The sequence below is a fragment of the Dipodomys spectabilis genome, unplaced genomic scaffold (assembly GCF_019054845.1).
Source record: "Dipodomys spectabilis isolate Male_0828 unplaced genomic scaffold, ASM1905484v1 ptg000046l, whole genome shotgun sequence".
Classification (NCBI taxonomy): domain Eukaryota; kingdom Metazoa; phylum Chordata; class Mammalia; order Rodentia; family Heteromyidae; genus Dipodomys; species Dipodomys spectabilis.
In genome coordinates this window covers 7,588,633-7,606,098 of record NW_024870723.1, presented here as the reverse complement: position 1 = coordinate 7,606,098, position 17,466 = coordinate 7,588,633, and the positions used below count along the sequence as shown (strand labels likewise).

The 17,466-nt window shown below is 37.6% G+C and overlaps 2 protein-coding genes across 2 annotated transcripts; one reads left to right on the top strand and one right to left on the bottom strand.

The window, feature by feature from the left end:
- The first annotated feature begins 674 nt into the window (after positions 1 to 674).
- On the top strand, positions 675 to 1,622 carry LOC122107136 (olfactory receptor 1L8-like). The gene has a single exon (XM_042678749.1). It carries the CDS (start codon positions 675 to 677, stop codon positions 1,620 to 1,622), a length of 948 nt encoding a protein of 315 aa, XP_042534683.1.
- An 11,336-nt stretch (positions 1,623 to 12,958) lies between these two features.
- LOC122107071 (olfactory receptor 1N2) lies at positions 12,959 to 13,915 on the bottom strand. Its single transcript, XM_042678656.1, has one exon. The coding sequence runs from the start codon at positions 13,907 to 13,909 to the stop codon at positions 12,959 to 12,961; it is 951 nt and encodes a 316-aa protein (XP_042534590.1). The 5' UTR covers positions 13,910 to 13,915.
- Between the last annotated feature and the right edge of the window lie 3,551 nt (positions 13,916 to 17,466).

Below are 17,466 nucleotides of genomic sequence, written 5' to 3'. Positions count from 1 at the left end.
TTTTTAAGTTTTAGTTTTTAGTTTTATTTCATAATGTTTTGGTTTTTTTGATCCTGGGGTTTGAAGTCAGGGCCCTGCACTTGTCAGATGGGTGCTCTATTACTTGAGCCATACCACCAGCCCTTTTTACTTTAGCTATTTTTTTCAGATAGGGTTTTTTTATTTTTACTAACCCAGCCTCTATCCCGCCCCCCACCCCCTTCTGAATAACTGGATGACAAGAGTGTGCTATTCCATTCCCAGGTAGGAACGTTCATAGCACTCTTAGCCTGAATGTATCATGGTGATTACTAGAACTGCATGTGGGAGGGGAGGATAAAGGAAAGCTAGATTTGATCAGTGCATGTGGTAGGCCTGTGTTAAATTATTCGACATTCTACAAGGATGTACAATTTTAATACACGGTAATTTAAAAAAATTAAAGGTGAACAAGTCTGACTTGAAGATGTAGAAGTATCTAAAGGAAAAGTCTACTTCTGTCCTTCCAGCTTTCAATATAAAGTTGTGGTTGATGCCCACAGAGGTGGGTGGGAAAAGCAGAGAAAGCCTATGAGAGTGATGAACTATGCCTACCCAGTAGCTAAGTGTGACCTGACAGATGAAACAAAGGATTCCTGGGTTCGTGGGATCTGGGTTATAAAACTGGATTAGGTTAGTAACAAATGGTCTTTATAATGGAGACCAAGTCAACAGAAAGAGTCAATCAAACCAGCAGTGTCTCCGAGTTCATCCTCCTGGGACTCTCCTCTCAGCCTGAGCAACAAAGACCACTCTTCGTCCTCTTCCTCGTCATTTACCTGGTCACCGTCGCAGGGAACCTGCTCATCATTCTGGCCATCCGCACAGATCCCCATCTCCAGACCCCCATGTATTTTTTCCTGAGTTTCCTGTCTTTCACCGACATTTGCTTCACTACCACTGTCGTCCCCAAGATGCTGGCAAACTTCCTGTCAGAAAGAAAGACTATCTCCTATTCTGGATGCCTGACGCAAATGTATTTCCTCTATGCCTTGGGAAACAGTGACAGCTGTCTTCTGGCAGTCATGGCCTTTGACCGCTACGTGGCCATCTGCGACCCCTTCCACTACGTCACCACCATGAACCCCCGCCTCTGTGTCCTGTTGGTGAGCTTCTCTTGTTCATTTCCTCATTTCCACTCACTCCTCCATGTGCTTTTGCTGAATCGTCTCACCTTCTGTGCCTCCAATGTCATCCACCATTTTCTCTGTGACCTCAGCCCTTTGATGAAATTATCCTGCTCTTCCACACTTGTCAACGAAGTTGTGTTACTAATGGAAGGGGCTGTGGTGTTGGTGACCCCCTTTGTGTGCATAGCTTTCTCTTACTTACGAATCCTCATCGCAGTTCTGAAGATTCCCTCCGCTGCCGGGAAACGCAAGGCCTTCTCCACCTGTGGTTCTCACCTCACCGTCGTGTCACTCTTTTATGGAAGCATCTTCTACGTCTACTTACAGCCAGTGTCCACGTATACGACCCAGGACCACATGGCGACAATAGTCTACACAGTTTTCTCCTCCATGCTAAATCCTTTCATCTACAGTCTGAGGAACAAAGACTTGAAGCAAGGCCTGAGGAAACTAATGAACAGGAAGATCGCTTAGGGAGCACACTCTTAACAAACTCACAAGTGGGATCTGCTCCCTTTATACCTGGCCTCTTCTAGTTTCTTGGTGTATAAGCAAGCTGTCAGTAGTGAGCCGTTTTTAATCCATGAGAGACAAACTCCTGAGGGCACTTACATCCTGCTTAAATCACCATGTTCTGACTCATTCTCACTCCTCTTTTTAGGGAGACCATATCCTTCACTTTCCCATCTCCCAAATACCTTTTAAAATGATCATTTTTTCTCACAAGTATTTACTGAGCAGCTTGATCCTCTACAATTCTTCACAGTTCAATGTACCACTGGAAAAGGTCCTTTCATGAAAAGTTGACAAACACTTGAAGAAAAATGAAGAAATAGAGGGATAGGATGATAGGAGAAAGCTCAAATATTAATTTTCTCATCCTGAAGGCATTGTTTGTAATTACTTGCTTTTCTCTTACTGACATGTTGTTTCTCTTAAATTTGGTCCTTACTTTTCGTTCTTCGCTTTTAATTGTATGCTTTCTCTATTATACTGTTGTGGTTCTGTTTCCTTCAAACTTCTTATGCTTTACCATTCAATAAAAGAACAAGAACCAGACATTATAATATGGAATTTATCAAAAATCTTTCTTTCCTAAACTTGTTTTGCTCCTAAACTGTAGGTTTAAAATATTTAATACTTTATTCCACTTATACCTTAGAACACTAGCCAATAGAAAGATTATCATAATTGTGTATTAACATTATTATAAATGTGTAGTAAAACAAAGACATGTATGTATACATGCAAAGATACTCTCTATATGTTTGTGATAAATAAAATAATAGCCATCGAAAATAGTATATATTCAAGATTGTGGAAAAGTTTCTGTGACATATTGCACAGAGTGCAACCATATATAGCAGGAATAAAGAATCAAATGTCAATATCTGTCTCCAAAAGTGATTAAGAGTATCAAGATGTTGAACAAAGAGGCTGGACACGGTTGCTCATGCCTGTATTCCAGTATACTTAAGAGGCTGAGATTGGGGCTGGGAAGGTGGCTCAGTGGTAGAGTGCTTGCCTTGCATGCCTGAGGCCCTGGGTTCAATTCCTCAGCACCACATAAGCAAAAAGAAAAAAGCCGGAAGTGGCGCTGTGGCTCAAGTGGTAGAACGCTAGCCTTGAGCTGAAGAGCTGAGGGACAGCTCCCAGGCCCAGAGTTCAGGCCCCACGACTGGACCAAAAAAAAAAAAAAAAAAAGAGGATGAGATCAAGAGGATTGTAGTTCAAGGTCAGCCTAGGCAAAAAAATTTATGAGCTGTTCTCTTGATAGCTTATTCCCTTTATTAAAATGACCTTCTTGACCTCTTTTGACTAATTTTGAAGTCTATTTTATCATATATGAGTAAAACTCTTTCTGTATGCTTTGGAATCCATTTCCTTCAAAGATCTTTTTCAAAATTTCATCCTTTCTTATGTTTTTGAATTGTTAGTAAAATGCATTTCTTGGAGACAACAGATGGCTATGTTTTGCCTTTTTTTAACCTCATCATTCTATGTCTTTTGTTTGGGATAACTGAGTATTAAAATTGAAAGATATGTAGTATCTCTTTCCATAAAAAATTCTAGTGCTGATTCTTTGTTTCTGCTTTGTGTATCTGCTAAATCTGTTGGGATGTGCTTTCTCCATTATTTGCATACTTCTGTTGATCTGCCTCCTTTGTGTGTAGGATAGTTTTAAATGTACTCTACTACTGGCTTAGTGGTCATAATTGCTTTAGTTTTTATTTATCATGGAAGGTTTTCTTTGCCCATAAATTGTGAATGGGGACTTTCCTGGGTAGAGTACTGTATGTTGGCAGTCTTTGACTTTCAGTGCTTGAAATACATCGTTCTAAGCTCTCCTTGCTTTTAAAAGTTTCTCTTCAGAAACCTAATATTTTGATGCACTTTCCACTGACATGACTTTTTGATATTCTTTCCTTTTCCTTTATATTTTTTATTTTAGCTATAATATAATGTGGGGAGGTTCTCTTCTCATCTGGTCTATTAAGCAATTCTAAAAGCTTCCTACATCTTGATGGATTTGTGTTTTGGAAAGATTTTTTTTTTTTACTGAATTTGTTTCTTATGCATTTAGCCATCAATTCTTTACATTTCTCAGTGCTCATCATTCCTAAGTTTAGTTTTTAGTAGCATCTTGGAGTTGTTGAAAATTCCTTTCTTTTTTTTATTTAATTTAATTGTTGAGGAGATGTACAGTTACATATGTAAGATACTGAGTACATTTCTTGTCGAACATTGTGTTATCCACTTCCTCATTTTTCTCCCACTTTCCCTCCCCTCAGTCCCTCCCCAAAAGATGTAAAGTTCATTTCCAACATGTTATCTTGTGAGTATCACTGTCACATTGGTTCATTGGTTCGCTCTTTTTTGGGGGGAGGGGGATTTTTTATTGTTAATAAGTTTTTTATTGTGAAAATATCATACAGAGCGGTTACAATTACATGAGCAAGGTAATGAGTACATTTCTTGTCAAGCATTATTGCCTCCTCCTTTGTTTCCCCTTACCATCCCTGCCCTCCCATCTCCCCCCTACACATACACACCGCCAAAGTTGTAAAGTTCATTTTCAATATAATGTCTTGTACATCTCATTGTTGCAATGGGTCCACCTATAACCTTATTTAAACAATTTATTTTTCCCTTCCCCTCCACAAATTACACCAACATCAAATGCAGTGAAAACAGGGGTTATACCATGGGGGAGGGACATACAAAGCAACAAAGAAATCATCTTATAAATATGTTAGAAACAATAGCAAGAAAGAAAAACCATTTGAGTCCTTATCTTGGGGTTCATTTCGCCTAACATCAACTTATCTGACCGTTTCTGCTTGTCTCAGACGTATACTAGTTATTGCAAATAAGGGAAACGATGGGACCTATATTTCTTTGGACCTGGCTTTTGTCTCACCATTTTGTTGTTCCCTTCCCTTCCCTAATTCAGATAAACGTATATACAATACACCGCACCGGGTACCAAAATCAAATACAGTGACAACAACAGGGGGGGGGGGAAGGGAAGGGGGGGAGGGACACAAGAAAGAAGTAATAACTTCACATAGTACATTAAAAACCAAAAAAAATCCTCTTGTTTCCATATCTTAGAGTTCATTTCACTTAGCATCATCTTATATGCCCAATACAGATGCCCCTCAATAGATGAATGGATCAAGAAAACGTGGTATATATACACAATGGAATTCTATGTTTCCATCTGAAAGAATGGCATTGCCCCATTTGTAAGGAAATTGAGAGAGTTGGAAAAATATTAAGTGAAGTAAGCCAGACCCAAAGAAATATACGCTCCATGGTTTCCCTCATTTGTGATAATTAGTATATGTCTAGGACTATCCTAGACGAGGATCACAATAGCTCCAATAGCTATATACATATGACCATATAAGATGAAAATTCCTTTCTTTAACCTTTGTTTTCCTCAACCTTTTCTTCTATGTCTATTTGATCTTGTAAACTTCTGTTTTCTATTTGCTCTACTCTGGAGATGCCTTTTCCATTGTATTTTTCATAATCAGGGCTTTGCTTTTATTATTTTTTTGGTATTCCTATCTCTTTATTGAGATCCCTTTTTAATGTTTTACAATAACTTTTTCATTTAGCAGTTTATATTGTTAACTTCAATTTTTTTAGTTGTGTATTTGTATTTTTAGCTCACTTAGCTCTTGATTTGCATTTACTTATCATTCATTTAGATTTACATTTAAATTATCTTTGAGATCAGTTAATTGTTTTGAATAGACTGATTAACTTATAAATGTCTTCTTTAATTTCATTGATTTTTTTCCGGTAGTGGGACTTGAACTTTGGGGCTTGGGTGCTGTCCCTGAGCTCTTCAGCTCAAGGCTAGCACTCTACCCCTTGAGCCATAGCACCACTTCCAGTTTTCTGAGAGGTTTATTGGAGATAAGAGTCTCAGACTTTCGTGCATGGGGTGGCTTTGAACTGCGATCCTCAGATCTCAGCCTCCTGAATAGCTAGGATTACAGACGTGAGCCACTAGCACCCAGCAATTTCATTGATTTTTTTTTATTATCATTCCTTTGAGCTCAGTATTTAGGCTTTCTTTAATTTTTGCTGTTATTCTGATTCTTTGATGTATAAGTTTTGACTTGATGAAGGGTTATATTCCTCATATTACTTTCTTTTTTTTGGGGGGGGGGTCCGGTCATGGGGCCTGAACTCTGGGCCTGGGTTCTGTCCCTCAGCTCTTCAGCTCAAGGCTAGTGCTCTACCATTTTTCTTTTTGCTTATGTGGTGCTGAGGAATCGAACCCAGGGCTTCATGCATGCAAGGCAAGTGTTCTATCACTGAGGCACCTTCTCAGCCTCCCCTCATATTACTTTCTACATCAAAATTTACTCATTTGAGGGCTGGGAATGTGGCTTAGTGGTAGAGTGCTTGCCTCACATGCCTGAAGCCTGGGTTCGATTCCCCAGTAACACATAAACAGAAAAAGCCAGAAGTGTCGCTGTGGCTCAAGTGGTAGAGTGCTAGTCTTGAGCAAAATGAAGCCCAGGGACAGTGCCCAGGCCTGAGTTCAAGCCCCAGGACTGGCAAAAAAACAAAAACAAAAAACAAAAAAAACAAGAAACAAACTCATTTGAAAACAATTTGTGGTTACTTGAATGAACCCATACAGTCACACACACACACACACACACACACACACACTCACTCACCTCACAACACAAATGCCTACCACATACGCACACACACTGTGTCGAGCTGATTGACATTCCTGCAGAGGGCATAGATTATAGAATAGTTGTGGCAACATTTGTCTCCTGCACTGTAATTTTTGTGTTGGGAATGAAGGGAGTCAAAGCTATTGCTCAGTTTTACTTAATCACTAGGACCTGGGTGTGTGGATCTTTTCCCTACCCACTCACCTGAGTTCCTCCATGGATCAATGCATTTAGACTTACCCTCCATGTTGGGCTGGGTAGCATGGCCCTCAAAAGTGCTCCCTTGCTGTATCTCTCTTGCCCTGGGAAGAGGACAAAGATGCTGTTCCTGATTGTGCCTCTCCCTGAGTAGGCTTACTGATTTCTGTGTAGTTGATTTGTTTAGCAGGTGTCTTGGGTGGTTCTTTCCAGAGAGGAGAGAGATGAAAGGAGAAGAAGGAAAAAGGGAATTATGAGCACCAGAATCAAGGGAGGAAACAAGGTCTCTGCCTGACTGAGCATGGCTTTTCCTTCTTCCTTTTAGAGATTTATGATTCAGTCATTTTTTTCTTTCCACCAGCCGCATTTCCTGCCTACAGATTTAGCCTGTGTCCTTGCCTAATTTGGTTCTTTGCCTGCCTGTCTCTCTGCGAAGCTGAGTGCTTGCAGTTGGTCTGTCGAGGCTCAGGAAAGATAGCTGTCAGCAATTTGCCATTTTTCCTCTCTGAGAAAATCTTTAGAGAATTGTGTTGACTAGAAAAATGCCAATGACCTTACATTTGCACATTGCATGATTCTATTTATATAATTATAAAATTATGGAAGTGGAGAACAGAGTAGTAATTTCTAGGGCTTATGAACAGATGGGAGAAATGAATGTAGCTGTAAATGAACAGTGTTAGATAGCCTTGTGCTATGGAGATATTCTTGATCTTGATTGTATAAACCCCCAAATACTGGCTGTGATACTATGCTATACTTTTGTAAATAGGTATATTTTAGGAAACGTGAATAAAAGGGTAATTGAGACCTCTCTGTTTTACTTTAAAAGGCATGGAAATCTACATGTTTGTAATGAATAAAAGGTTTAAAGGCAATACCAATTCCACAATCAAAAGATTAAAATGGTTACAAAAGGGAAAGTAGAAAGCAGAATTTACAAAGCATCACAGGAAGAATGACAGGAGTGTAAAAGGAAAAATTACTACAGGAAGAAATGCTATATTTAAAAAAATGTCAATATCAAAATTGTTCCATAAACATGGAACAATTCTCAATAGAATAGTTTGGTGAAAAAATAGAGCTTTACAATATGTAAAACATCCATTGAAAGTAGAGAAAGTTTGCTTTTGTGACAAACTAGATTATTTGGATTAATATTCCCAATGAGGATAAGTTAAAAAAAAAAATCTTGTATAGTGTGAAGTCAAATGGGTAAGTTCTAAAATTTGGACTTTATTCATGAAAGCACTTTTCAAACTTTGATTTTTTTTAAAAAGTGTGGAATTTGTAAAAACCTTGAACCCATTCACAAGGAATAGAAATAAAACACCAGTTGATTTTATGCTTCTATTTAGAAAAACTGAAAATCAATACTTAATCTTCCACCTTAGAAAATAAGAGAAAGAAAAGAAAATTAAACCCAAAGTAAGTAGTAACATAGAGCAAAATCTATGCAATTGAAAAATAAGAAATCTATAAGACAGAAAAAAAGAAATTGACAGAGAAAATAAATGGGACCCAGAACTAGTTCTCTTAAAAGATCGATTTAAAAAAAAAGACTATTGCAACAGAGTCTTCACAGATAGGCAGCCCAGACTGGTCTTGAACTCACAATCCCTTGGGTACTGAGATTGCAGGCATATGCCACCACACACAGCAAGTCCAGTAAACTTGATAAGGCTTTAGCCAAGGCTAAGAAAAACATACAAATTATTAGTATCAGAAATGATTGAGGAGACATTTTTACAAATCTCATAGATACAAAAAGAATAACAAAGATATCATTTCCAATTCTAGCCCCTAACTTCCATGATCTGAGTGAAATGGACCAATTCCTTGAAAGCAACAGTCTGCTTAAATTTCCACAAAAAGAAACAGGTAAAACAAATAGGTTTGAATCTATTCAATTAATTGATTCAATAATTCCTTTCCAATAATAAGCCTCCTAATCAGAAAATTACAGGCTCCAGTGGGTTCTCTGGTGAGGTATACCAAACACATAAAGAAAATTTATATTAGTTCTCTACCAATTGTTTTAGGAGATAGAAACAGAGGGAATACCATTTATTCTGTTGGATCATCATTATCTTAATACAGAAGTCAGAGACATAGGAAAAGAAAAATCAAAGACTCATTTCTCTTATGATATTTGAATAAAAAAGTATTCCATGCAATACTGACAAATTAAATCTGATACAGTACATAAAAATTATACTCCAGGACCAAGTGTTACATATTTGAGGTATGCAAGCATATTTAAACATTTGAAAATCAATTCTTGCAAACTGTCACTCAATGGGCAAAAGAAGAAAGACTGCACAATAGACATAGCAAATACATTTGAAAACATCAGATTACCATTCACATTTTTTTACAAAACTACAGTAAACTAGGAATGGGGTAGAACTTCAACTTGATAAAAGATACCTACAAAAGCCTTACAAATAACATTATACTGCATGCTAAGAAAATACCAGCTTCTCCATTAATATTGTGAGTAAGGCACAAATGTCTCCTTTTATTACTCTTATTCAGCCTTGTTCTGGAAGTCTTAGCTAATTCAAGAAGACAATAAATAGAAATAAAGCATATCACCTTTACAATAAAAACTAAATTTAAAAAGATAAAAAGTATGCAGACTTGGGAGGAAGAAATGAAACTATTTGCAGCTAATATGTTCTATATGGAAAATGTAAAAAAAAAAACTGTAATTACTTAGAAATTCTAGCAAGGCTCACAAATATAAAGTATTATATATGTTAATTTTTTCTGATAGACCAATAATGAATAAGTAGAATTTGAAATGAAAAGTATTTCCACATATACAAGCACCCACTGAAGTGAATAGGTATAAACAAAACAAAATATTACAAGATGTAAAGAAAAACTCCAAAATCAGACAATAGGGACCAAATAATTACATAATGAATATAAATTCCATTTTCTTGGATGGGAAGATTCAACATTATCCATGTCAATTCTTCCCAACTTGATTTACAGGTTCAACTAAACTGGGGTTAAGGCAGCAAGTCATTTTTTGGAGACTGACCATGTTTCTAAAGTTTACATACAATAACAAAAGATCAAAAATAACTAATATAGTATAGAAGAAGAATAAAGACTGAAAATTACTATCAGGCATCAAGATTCACTATGAAGCTGCAGTAATCAGGACAGAATGGTATTTGTGAAAGAATATACAGACCAATTAATAGAATGAGCTAGAGAACCCAAAAGTTCATCCTCATAAATAGCAACTAACTTGACAAAGAAACAAAAGCAATACAATGGTGAAAAGATATTCTTCAAAAAATGGTATTGAACACTTGGATATGTACATGAAGAAATGAAAGTGATACTGATTTAACACCTGACAACGAATATTCCATATAGCAACACATTACTTTACTCAGCTATAAAAAAACTATGTATATATGACCATATAACCTGACGCTAAGCGAAATAAACCCCAAGGGAGGGACACAAGAGATTTTATCTTTCTTGTTATTTAAATGCACTTATAATGTATTATGTGATTGGGGGGGTTGTATGTTCTTCCCCCATGGTATAACCCCTTTTGTCACTGTATTTTATTCCAGTGTCCTGCATCTTGTATATACATTTTTCTAATTTGGGGAGGGGAAGAGAAATAACAAAATTCTGAAATAAGGATACAGGGTGGCTCATTGTAACAATGAGATGCACAAGATGTATTGTGTTGAAAACGAACTTTACAACTTTGGGGGTGGGGCAGTGGGGGAGGGAGGAGTTGGGAAGGTGAGGAGGAAGGGATGGTAGGAGAAAAACAAAGGAGGGGTTAACAATGCTCAATAGGAAATGGACTCATTACCTTGCTCATGTAACTGTAACCCCTCTGTACAGTATCTTTACAATAAAAAATATATTTAAAATAAAAAAGACATAAGGCAAAAAATCTTAAATGCATATTATTCAATGAAAGAAGCTAATCTGTTAAGGACACACATTGCATGATATTAACTATGTGCCGTGCTGTAAAAGACAAAACCATGGAAACAATAAAAAGATCAGGGAGCCAGGTGCTGATGGCTCATGCCTGTAATCCTAGCTACTCAGGTGACTAAAATCTGAGGATCACAGTCCAAAGCCAGCCTGGGAAGGAAAGTCCGTGAAACTCTTATCTCCAATTAACCACCAGAAAACCAGAAGTGGTGCTGTGGCTCAAGTGGTACAGCCTGGCCTTGAGCTAAAGAGCTGAGGGACAGCTCCCAGGCCCAGAGTTCAAGCCCCAAAACTGACAAAAAAAAAAAAAAAAAAGATCAGGGATTGTCATGGAGTAGATAGGAGAGAAGGAGGAATGAGTTCAGCACAGAGATTTTCAGGAATTGCAACTCTTCTTTTAGGTTATGTGAAAGAGAATATATACCATTATAGATTTGTCAAACCTATAGAATGTCTAACACCAGAAAGCAAACTTTAATGCATGTTATGGATTTTGAGAGATAGCGATGTGTCCCATTGAGATCAATTGCCTGAAACACATGTTGACAATGGATGAGGTTGGGAATCGTTCATGACTATAAATGTATGGGAAATTTCTGTTCAATTTTGCTGAAAACCCAAACTTGTTCTTAAAGATGAAGTTTGCTGGAAAAAAAAGATGTTGGGAAATAGCAATGTTCAACAACAATTGTACTCATTTCCTTATCTAACTGTAATCCCTCTGAATATCACCTTTACAATAAAACTTTTTTAAAAAGATTGTTAATTTAATTCTGGCTTAAACTCCAGCCTGCTGATTGCCCTGTGAATTTCAGACTCTCCACAATTATCTTGAGATAAACATCTTTATAAATACGCATATTATAAGAGGAATCGTGCACTTGGGAGACTGGAAGGGAGATGTAGGACTGTTAATAAAAAAAGAGAAAGATACTATTTACACACACACACACACAAACTTTGCCTTTTCTGACTTTTGCTTTGTTACTAGAAATTGTGCAGGAATAGTGTGTTGTGGTTAGGGTCAAATAATTTAAGACCAGAATTTTTTTTATAATTTAAGACCAGGATCTTTTCATTATCTCATTATTCCTATCCTTTATTTATCCAAGAGAAAGAGACAGAGGAGGAAGGTAGAATGCCCAAGGGTGATGCATGCTTAGATGTTTGAGTTCCTTCCTTTAAAAGCAAAATCTGTTTCACAACACCCAAAAGTCATACTCTCTTTGAAAAACAATGAAAATGACAAAAATTTAGCAAGGCATAAACTTTGTCTTATGTATCAGAAACATTCTTATATGTTTCTCTCTGTTGTGTGGTGCCAAGAATATTTTTATACCAACCTCCAAATTTACTTTCCTTATTTGAAAAAGTATGTAGCTATCAAAGCAATTATCTTTCCAAAAGATAGCTATCACTAGTCACTTTTGTTTGTGTGCCAGTCCTGGGGCTTCAACTCAAGGTCTGGGACTGTGCCTGAGCTTTTGTGCTCAAGGCTTGTGGTCTACCACTAAGCCACAACCTCACTTCTGGCTTTTTGTTAGTGAATTCAAGATAAAAGTCTCACAAACTTTCTGCTTGGGCCAGCTTCAAACTGTGATCCTCAGGTCTCAGCCTCCTGAGAAGCTAGGATTACAGGCATGAGCCACTGGTGCTGGTGCTAGTCACTTTTTGCAACGTTAATTTCTACCAGACAGATTTTGATAAAAAAAAAATTATTGCTCTAAAAATTAGCAACGCACTTGACTCATTATTTTTTAAAAATAGGATATATTTTAGGAAAAGAACCCAGAGAACAATAAAATTGGCACATAGCAGACACTGAACAAATATTGGATTGTTTTGACCTCTACATTCCACTAACAAAGGAGTGCCTTTTATGTAACAGACATAAAACGATAAGGAAATACCACACCATAGAATGCATATTAATTTAATTCATATGCCTTGGTTTCATTACTCAACATTATCCTTAAATCCACTTTCCTTGTCATGATCACCACAATGTGATCAATAGAGAGAGAACACGTGTTGGAATTAAGTTCCCTTGGTGTTAGCAGGTTATTGATATCCTAAGATTCATTTCTCACAGTTCTTCCTCAAAGAACTAGTGTGTCAAATACCAAGGAAATATTGTAGATGGTCAATAAATATTTTTTCCTTTTGTCCTTTGACTTCATTGTGGGGTAAAATTCCTTCACTCCAGATACCAACATTATAAGATAAGCCTTGCAAGGTTTGCTGTGGCCAATAGATGTTGTTTTAGCAGTGAAGAGTGTAGAATAGCATTCTGCTGTTAGTAATGGTCTCGCTGAAATCAGGAAAGGAATGAAGTGTGTGTGTGTGTGTGTGTGTGTGTGTGTGTGTGTAATGAGGAATCGCTGAAGTGATGGAGGGAAGGACTGAGTGTTACAGTCATGGTAAGAAGAATGCTCTCCCACCAAAAAGTCTCCCCAAAGCCTCCTTCATGTCTCTGTTCCTCAAGCTGTAGATGAATGGGTTCACCATAGGAATGACTACCATGTAGAGAACGGCAGCCCTGCTTTCCCTCTCTGCAGAGTGGGTGGATGGGGGAAGTAAATACACACCCATGAGGGAGCCATAGAAGAGCAGAACCACAGTGAGATGAGAACCACAGGTAGAGAAAGCCTTCCATCGCCCTCCCGAGGATGAGATGCTCAACACAGCCTGGGAAATGCGGGCATAGGAAAACACAATCAGCATGAGAGGAACAGCCAGGAACAGCATGCCCATGGCGATGATCATCAGCTCATTGATGTGGGTATCAGAGCAGGCAAGCTTCAGCAGAGCACTGGGATCACAGTAGAAGTGGGAGATTGCCTTCTGGCCACAGAAAACCACCCGTGTCAGCAACAGGGTGTGCATCAGGGCAGGACAGTTGGTCAACACCCAGCACAGGCCCAGCATTAGTGCACAGAGGTGAGGACTCATGGCTGTGCTGTAATGGAGCGGGTGGCAGATGGCCACATAGCGGTCATATGCCATCACGGCCAGGAGGCAGTTATCCAGGCCACCGAACATAAGAAGAAAATACAGCTGTGTGAGACACCCGGAATAGGAGATGGTCTGGCTCTGCCTGTGAATGTTGGCAAGCATCTTGGGAACGGAGGCCGAAGTAAAACAGGCATCCGTTAAGGATAGATTGGCCAGGAAGAAGTACATGGGCGTAAGGAGATGTGGATCAGAGCTGATGGCCAGGATGATGAGCAAGTTCCCCAACATGGTGACCAGGTACATGCCCAGAAAGACACCAAAGAGAAGAGGCTGCTCCTCTGGCCACTGGGAAAGACCTAGGAGGAGGAAGCCTGAAACAATGGTTTGATTCACTCGATTTGGTTTTCCCATCCTTTGTAGTTCTTGTTATCTGCACAGAGAAAACCTTGCGATTTCTCAATATTTAATTATTACATCAGTTTACAAATAGTTATCTCTATGTCCAGAACTATACTGGGAGGAGAGAACCAGAATATAATATATATATATATATATATATATATTATATTCTCAATGACAAATTGCATATAGATATTTATATATCATAAATATATGTTCTATATATTTATATGTAAATATATATTATATATATAAAACTTGTCAAGGAGAATATCTAAGTCTCATCAGAGATGTAAAAAATACTTATAAAAGGCTGGGGTTTTTGCTCAGCACTAGATCATTTGTGTAGTACAAGGACCTTTGTCCAAACACTAGTTCAGAAATAAACAAAAAATAGATAAAGCAAAGCAACCCACAAGGTATTTAGAGAAGAGTTAAGATACTAATTCTGATTTTTTTTCTTTTTTTTTATTTTTCTTTTTTATCAGTCATGGGGCCTGAACTCTGGGCCTGGGCGCTGTCCCTCAGCTCTTGAGCTCAAGGCTAGCACTCTACCACTTGAGCCACAGCGCCAATTCTGGCTTTTTCTGTTTCTGTGGTACTGAGGAATCGAACCCAGGGAGTAATGTATGTGAGGCAAACACTGTACCACTGAGCCACCTTCCCGGCCCCAATTTTTTTTAATGTGCTTTCAAATGCACTAACTGGGTTCAGAGATAAGAGACCAGTTTGATCTGAGTAGTTAGTACAAGCAGCTTGCAGGAAGTAAGAGCTGATCATGGCACTGCTGGCAAGGTTAGAAAAGTAATTTATGATGTGCCTTAGAAAGGAGATGCATCATCTCCCTTATTATCCCTCCCCTTTCTCAGTCACACACGAATGCATGTGTGCGTGAGTGGGTGTGGGTATGCATGCACATGCACACACACACGCCACATGCATGCTCACGGGCAGCCTCTTGTGTAGGGGTTGAAAATGATCTTTCGTTTTCAGAGGATCAATTCTAAGTATCTTCAAATTTTCCAATTCTCACCTCTAACATGGACAATTCTCAGTGAGGAAATTTCAGAGCTTTCTGCCTTGAGTTGGTCAAGTTGGGGGTTTACGGAGTATAGCGTTGGTGAGGAACATCTGGAGTGTGATACCATTTCATCCTCCCCAGGCCAAAGGAGGACAGCATATGTCTTAGGGTTATAAACACTCTTGGCACAGCATCTCTCACAGTGCTCACTAGAACCAGCCTCAGTGTCACTGTGCAGCCTGCTCTTTAGCCGGTTCTGGCTGGGTCCCACAGGAGCTGGGGACATCTCTCCCCCCGGGGCGACTGGGTGCTCAGCTGCTGGTCTCCAGAGTATACTTTGGATTGTCTTGTTAGAGTACAATGCACTTCAGCCTGACTAGCAAATTCCCTGGGAACTCCCCCCTCGTTAATGCTGGACAATTTAACTCCTATACTGTGCTTTAGTTAAAGCTAGATAGAAGGAGAAATGAATGGCATGTTTTGATAGGGACCTTTCTGCTTTCTCCAGAGGAATGCTAATACAGAGCAACCCCTCACAAGTTCAGATGTCTCAAATTTGGCAGTTTCTATGAAGTACAGCAGCTGCTAAAACGTTACTCATATCTTCCATTTTTATAGCTCTTCTTGAACACTTTCATATGATCGCAAGTACTACAACAAGCTTAGGAGGCTGGAACTATTATTATCCCATTTTACAGATGGCAAACACAATCAGTGAGGACAAAAACATGACCAAGGCCGGGGCAAAAGAATTCCTGTCTGTATGACTCTAGAGATTACTTTCTTAAACACTACACTTCATCTCAGTATCATTTTGGGATGACTAGAGCTATGCTCAAATGATTAACAATTTTACAGATGCAAAGTCACGCTATGTTTTTTAAAAAGCTTACGGTTTTTCTTATTAATAAGATGAAATATTCATTTCATTTGATTTGTTTTGCAATGCTGGTTATTGAACTCGGAGTCATTCACATGCTATGGAATTGTTCTGTCACTGAGTAACATGCCCAGTTAAGTTTTGTCTTTTTAAAAAAAATTTTTTTGCTGTTACTGTAATTTGAACTCAGGGCTTTGTGTTCTCACTTGGCTTTGTCACTCATGATTGGCACACTACCACTTGAGCTACACTGATTCTGGCATTTTGCTGGTTAACTGGAGATAGGGTCTCATATAGATTTCTACTCAGCTGGCTTTGATGTAGATCTTCAGCCTCCTGACTAGCTAGGATAATAAGTGTGATCCCCTGGTACCCAATTTTATCTGATTTTAAAGTATAATTATTTATCTAATTGTCTTTTTTCTGCTGAATGTTTGTCTTTTACTATGGATATTAAAGAAAATAAAGAAAATAAGACATTTTATTCTAGCTATTTTTTCTATTCTAGCCATTCCATTATATAGAGAGAATTTTAAAAAATTCTTGACCAAGCTGATAGGTATTTTGTGATTCCCATAAATACATTGTCTTCATAATTAAAAGCCTATTTCTACGAATAGATCATGATAAGTTCACTTAGCTTTTTCTCCTAAATTTTAAACATCATATTCAAATCTTTAAACCCATTTTGCCTAGGTTACTTCATACAGTAATATTTGATTTCTAACTCTATCACTTATAGAAAAAGTATTATCCCAAAAAAAATCAAAAAGAAAACATAAAGATTACAAGACAAAGCAAATGGGGTTACATTGATCAAGGACACATAAACTGACACATTGAATTTAAAAATTATTAAGACACTTTTGCAAAACTAAAGATAATAAGTTTAAAAATCTATCGTTTATGTTATGAAATAGTGAGAGTAAAGCATCTGCCTGTATTCGTAATTTTTTACAAACAACTTGCTGTGCCAATACCATTTTGTGGTTTTTTACATTGCATCAGTATACAATAATTGTATAAATATATTTCATTTTAATATTTCCATATATACATGAAATGCACATCAATCAAATTTGCTTTGTCTATTACTTCTGGACTAACCCATGGAACTTTCTCCAAAGTTATGGAAGCACATTTATAACACCTTATATAAGTTTGAAATTATAGGTAAAGTGATGTAAGAGACAGCTTAAATTATTTTAGTAATAGAAAAATCAGTGGTTTGTTGATTTATTTAGATTAATTCTGGCTGCAATAAATTCCTTTTTTATGAGCATAATAATAGGGATAAAATTTGAATAGCAGTTGAGATATAGCATGTATTCCTGAACTATCAGACTTTCTTTCCTTCTCTACATAGAAAAATGACATATAAGATACCACATACATTTCATATTTTGTGCTACTATGCTAAACTTTGTGTTGTGTAAAAATGATGCCAAGGTTTTGAACAAAATGTATCACATGTTTACTATTGGCTTATTATTTCCATTAATCTTTGAGAAATTTTGATGTGGCTTATAATTTTGATAATATTACTCAATATTTGAGAGAGAGAGAGAGAGAGTCTCTGATATCTAGAGATATACTTTCTGTCTAACTTTTAGGGTAGCCTACCTTTGAACCCAAATCCTCCTGATCCTACCTCCAAAGTAGCTGGAT

Bases quoted from the DNA above. Each gene is read 5' to 3' on its own strand.
- LOC122107136 (XM_042678749.1), top strand. From the start codon at position 675: ATGGAGACCAAGTCAACAGAAAGAGTCAATCAAACCAGCAGTGTCTCC.
- LOC122107071 (XM_042678656.1), bottom strand. From the start codon at position 13,909: ATGGGAAAACCAAATCGAGTGAATCAAACCATTGTTTCAGGCTTCCTC.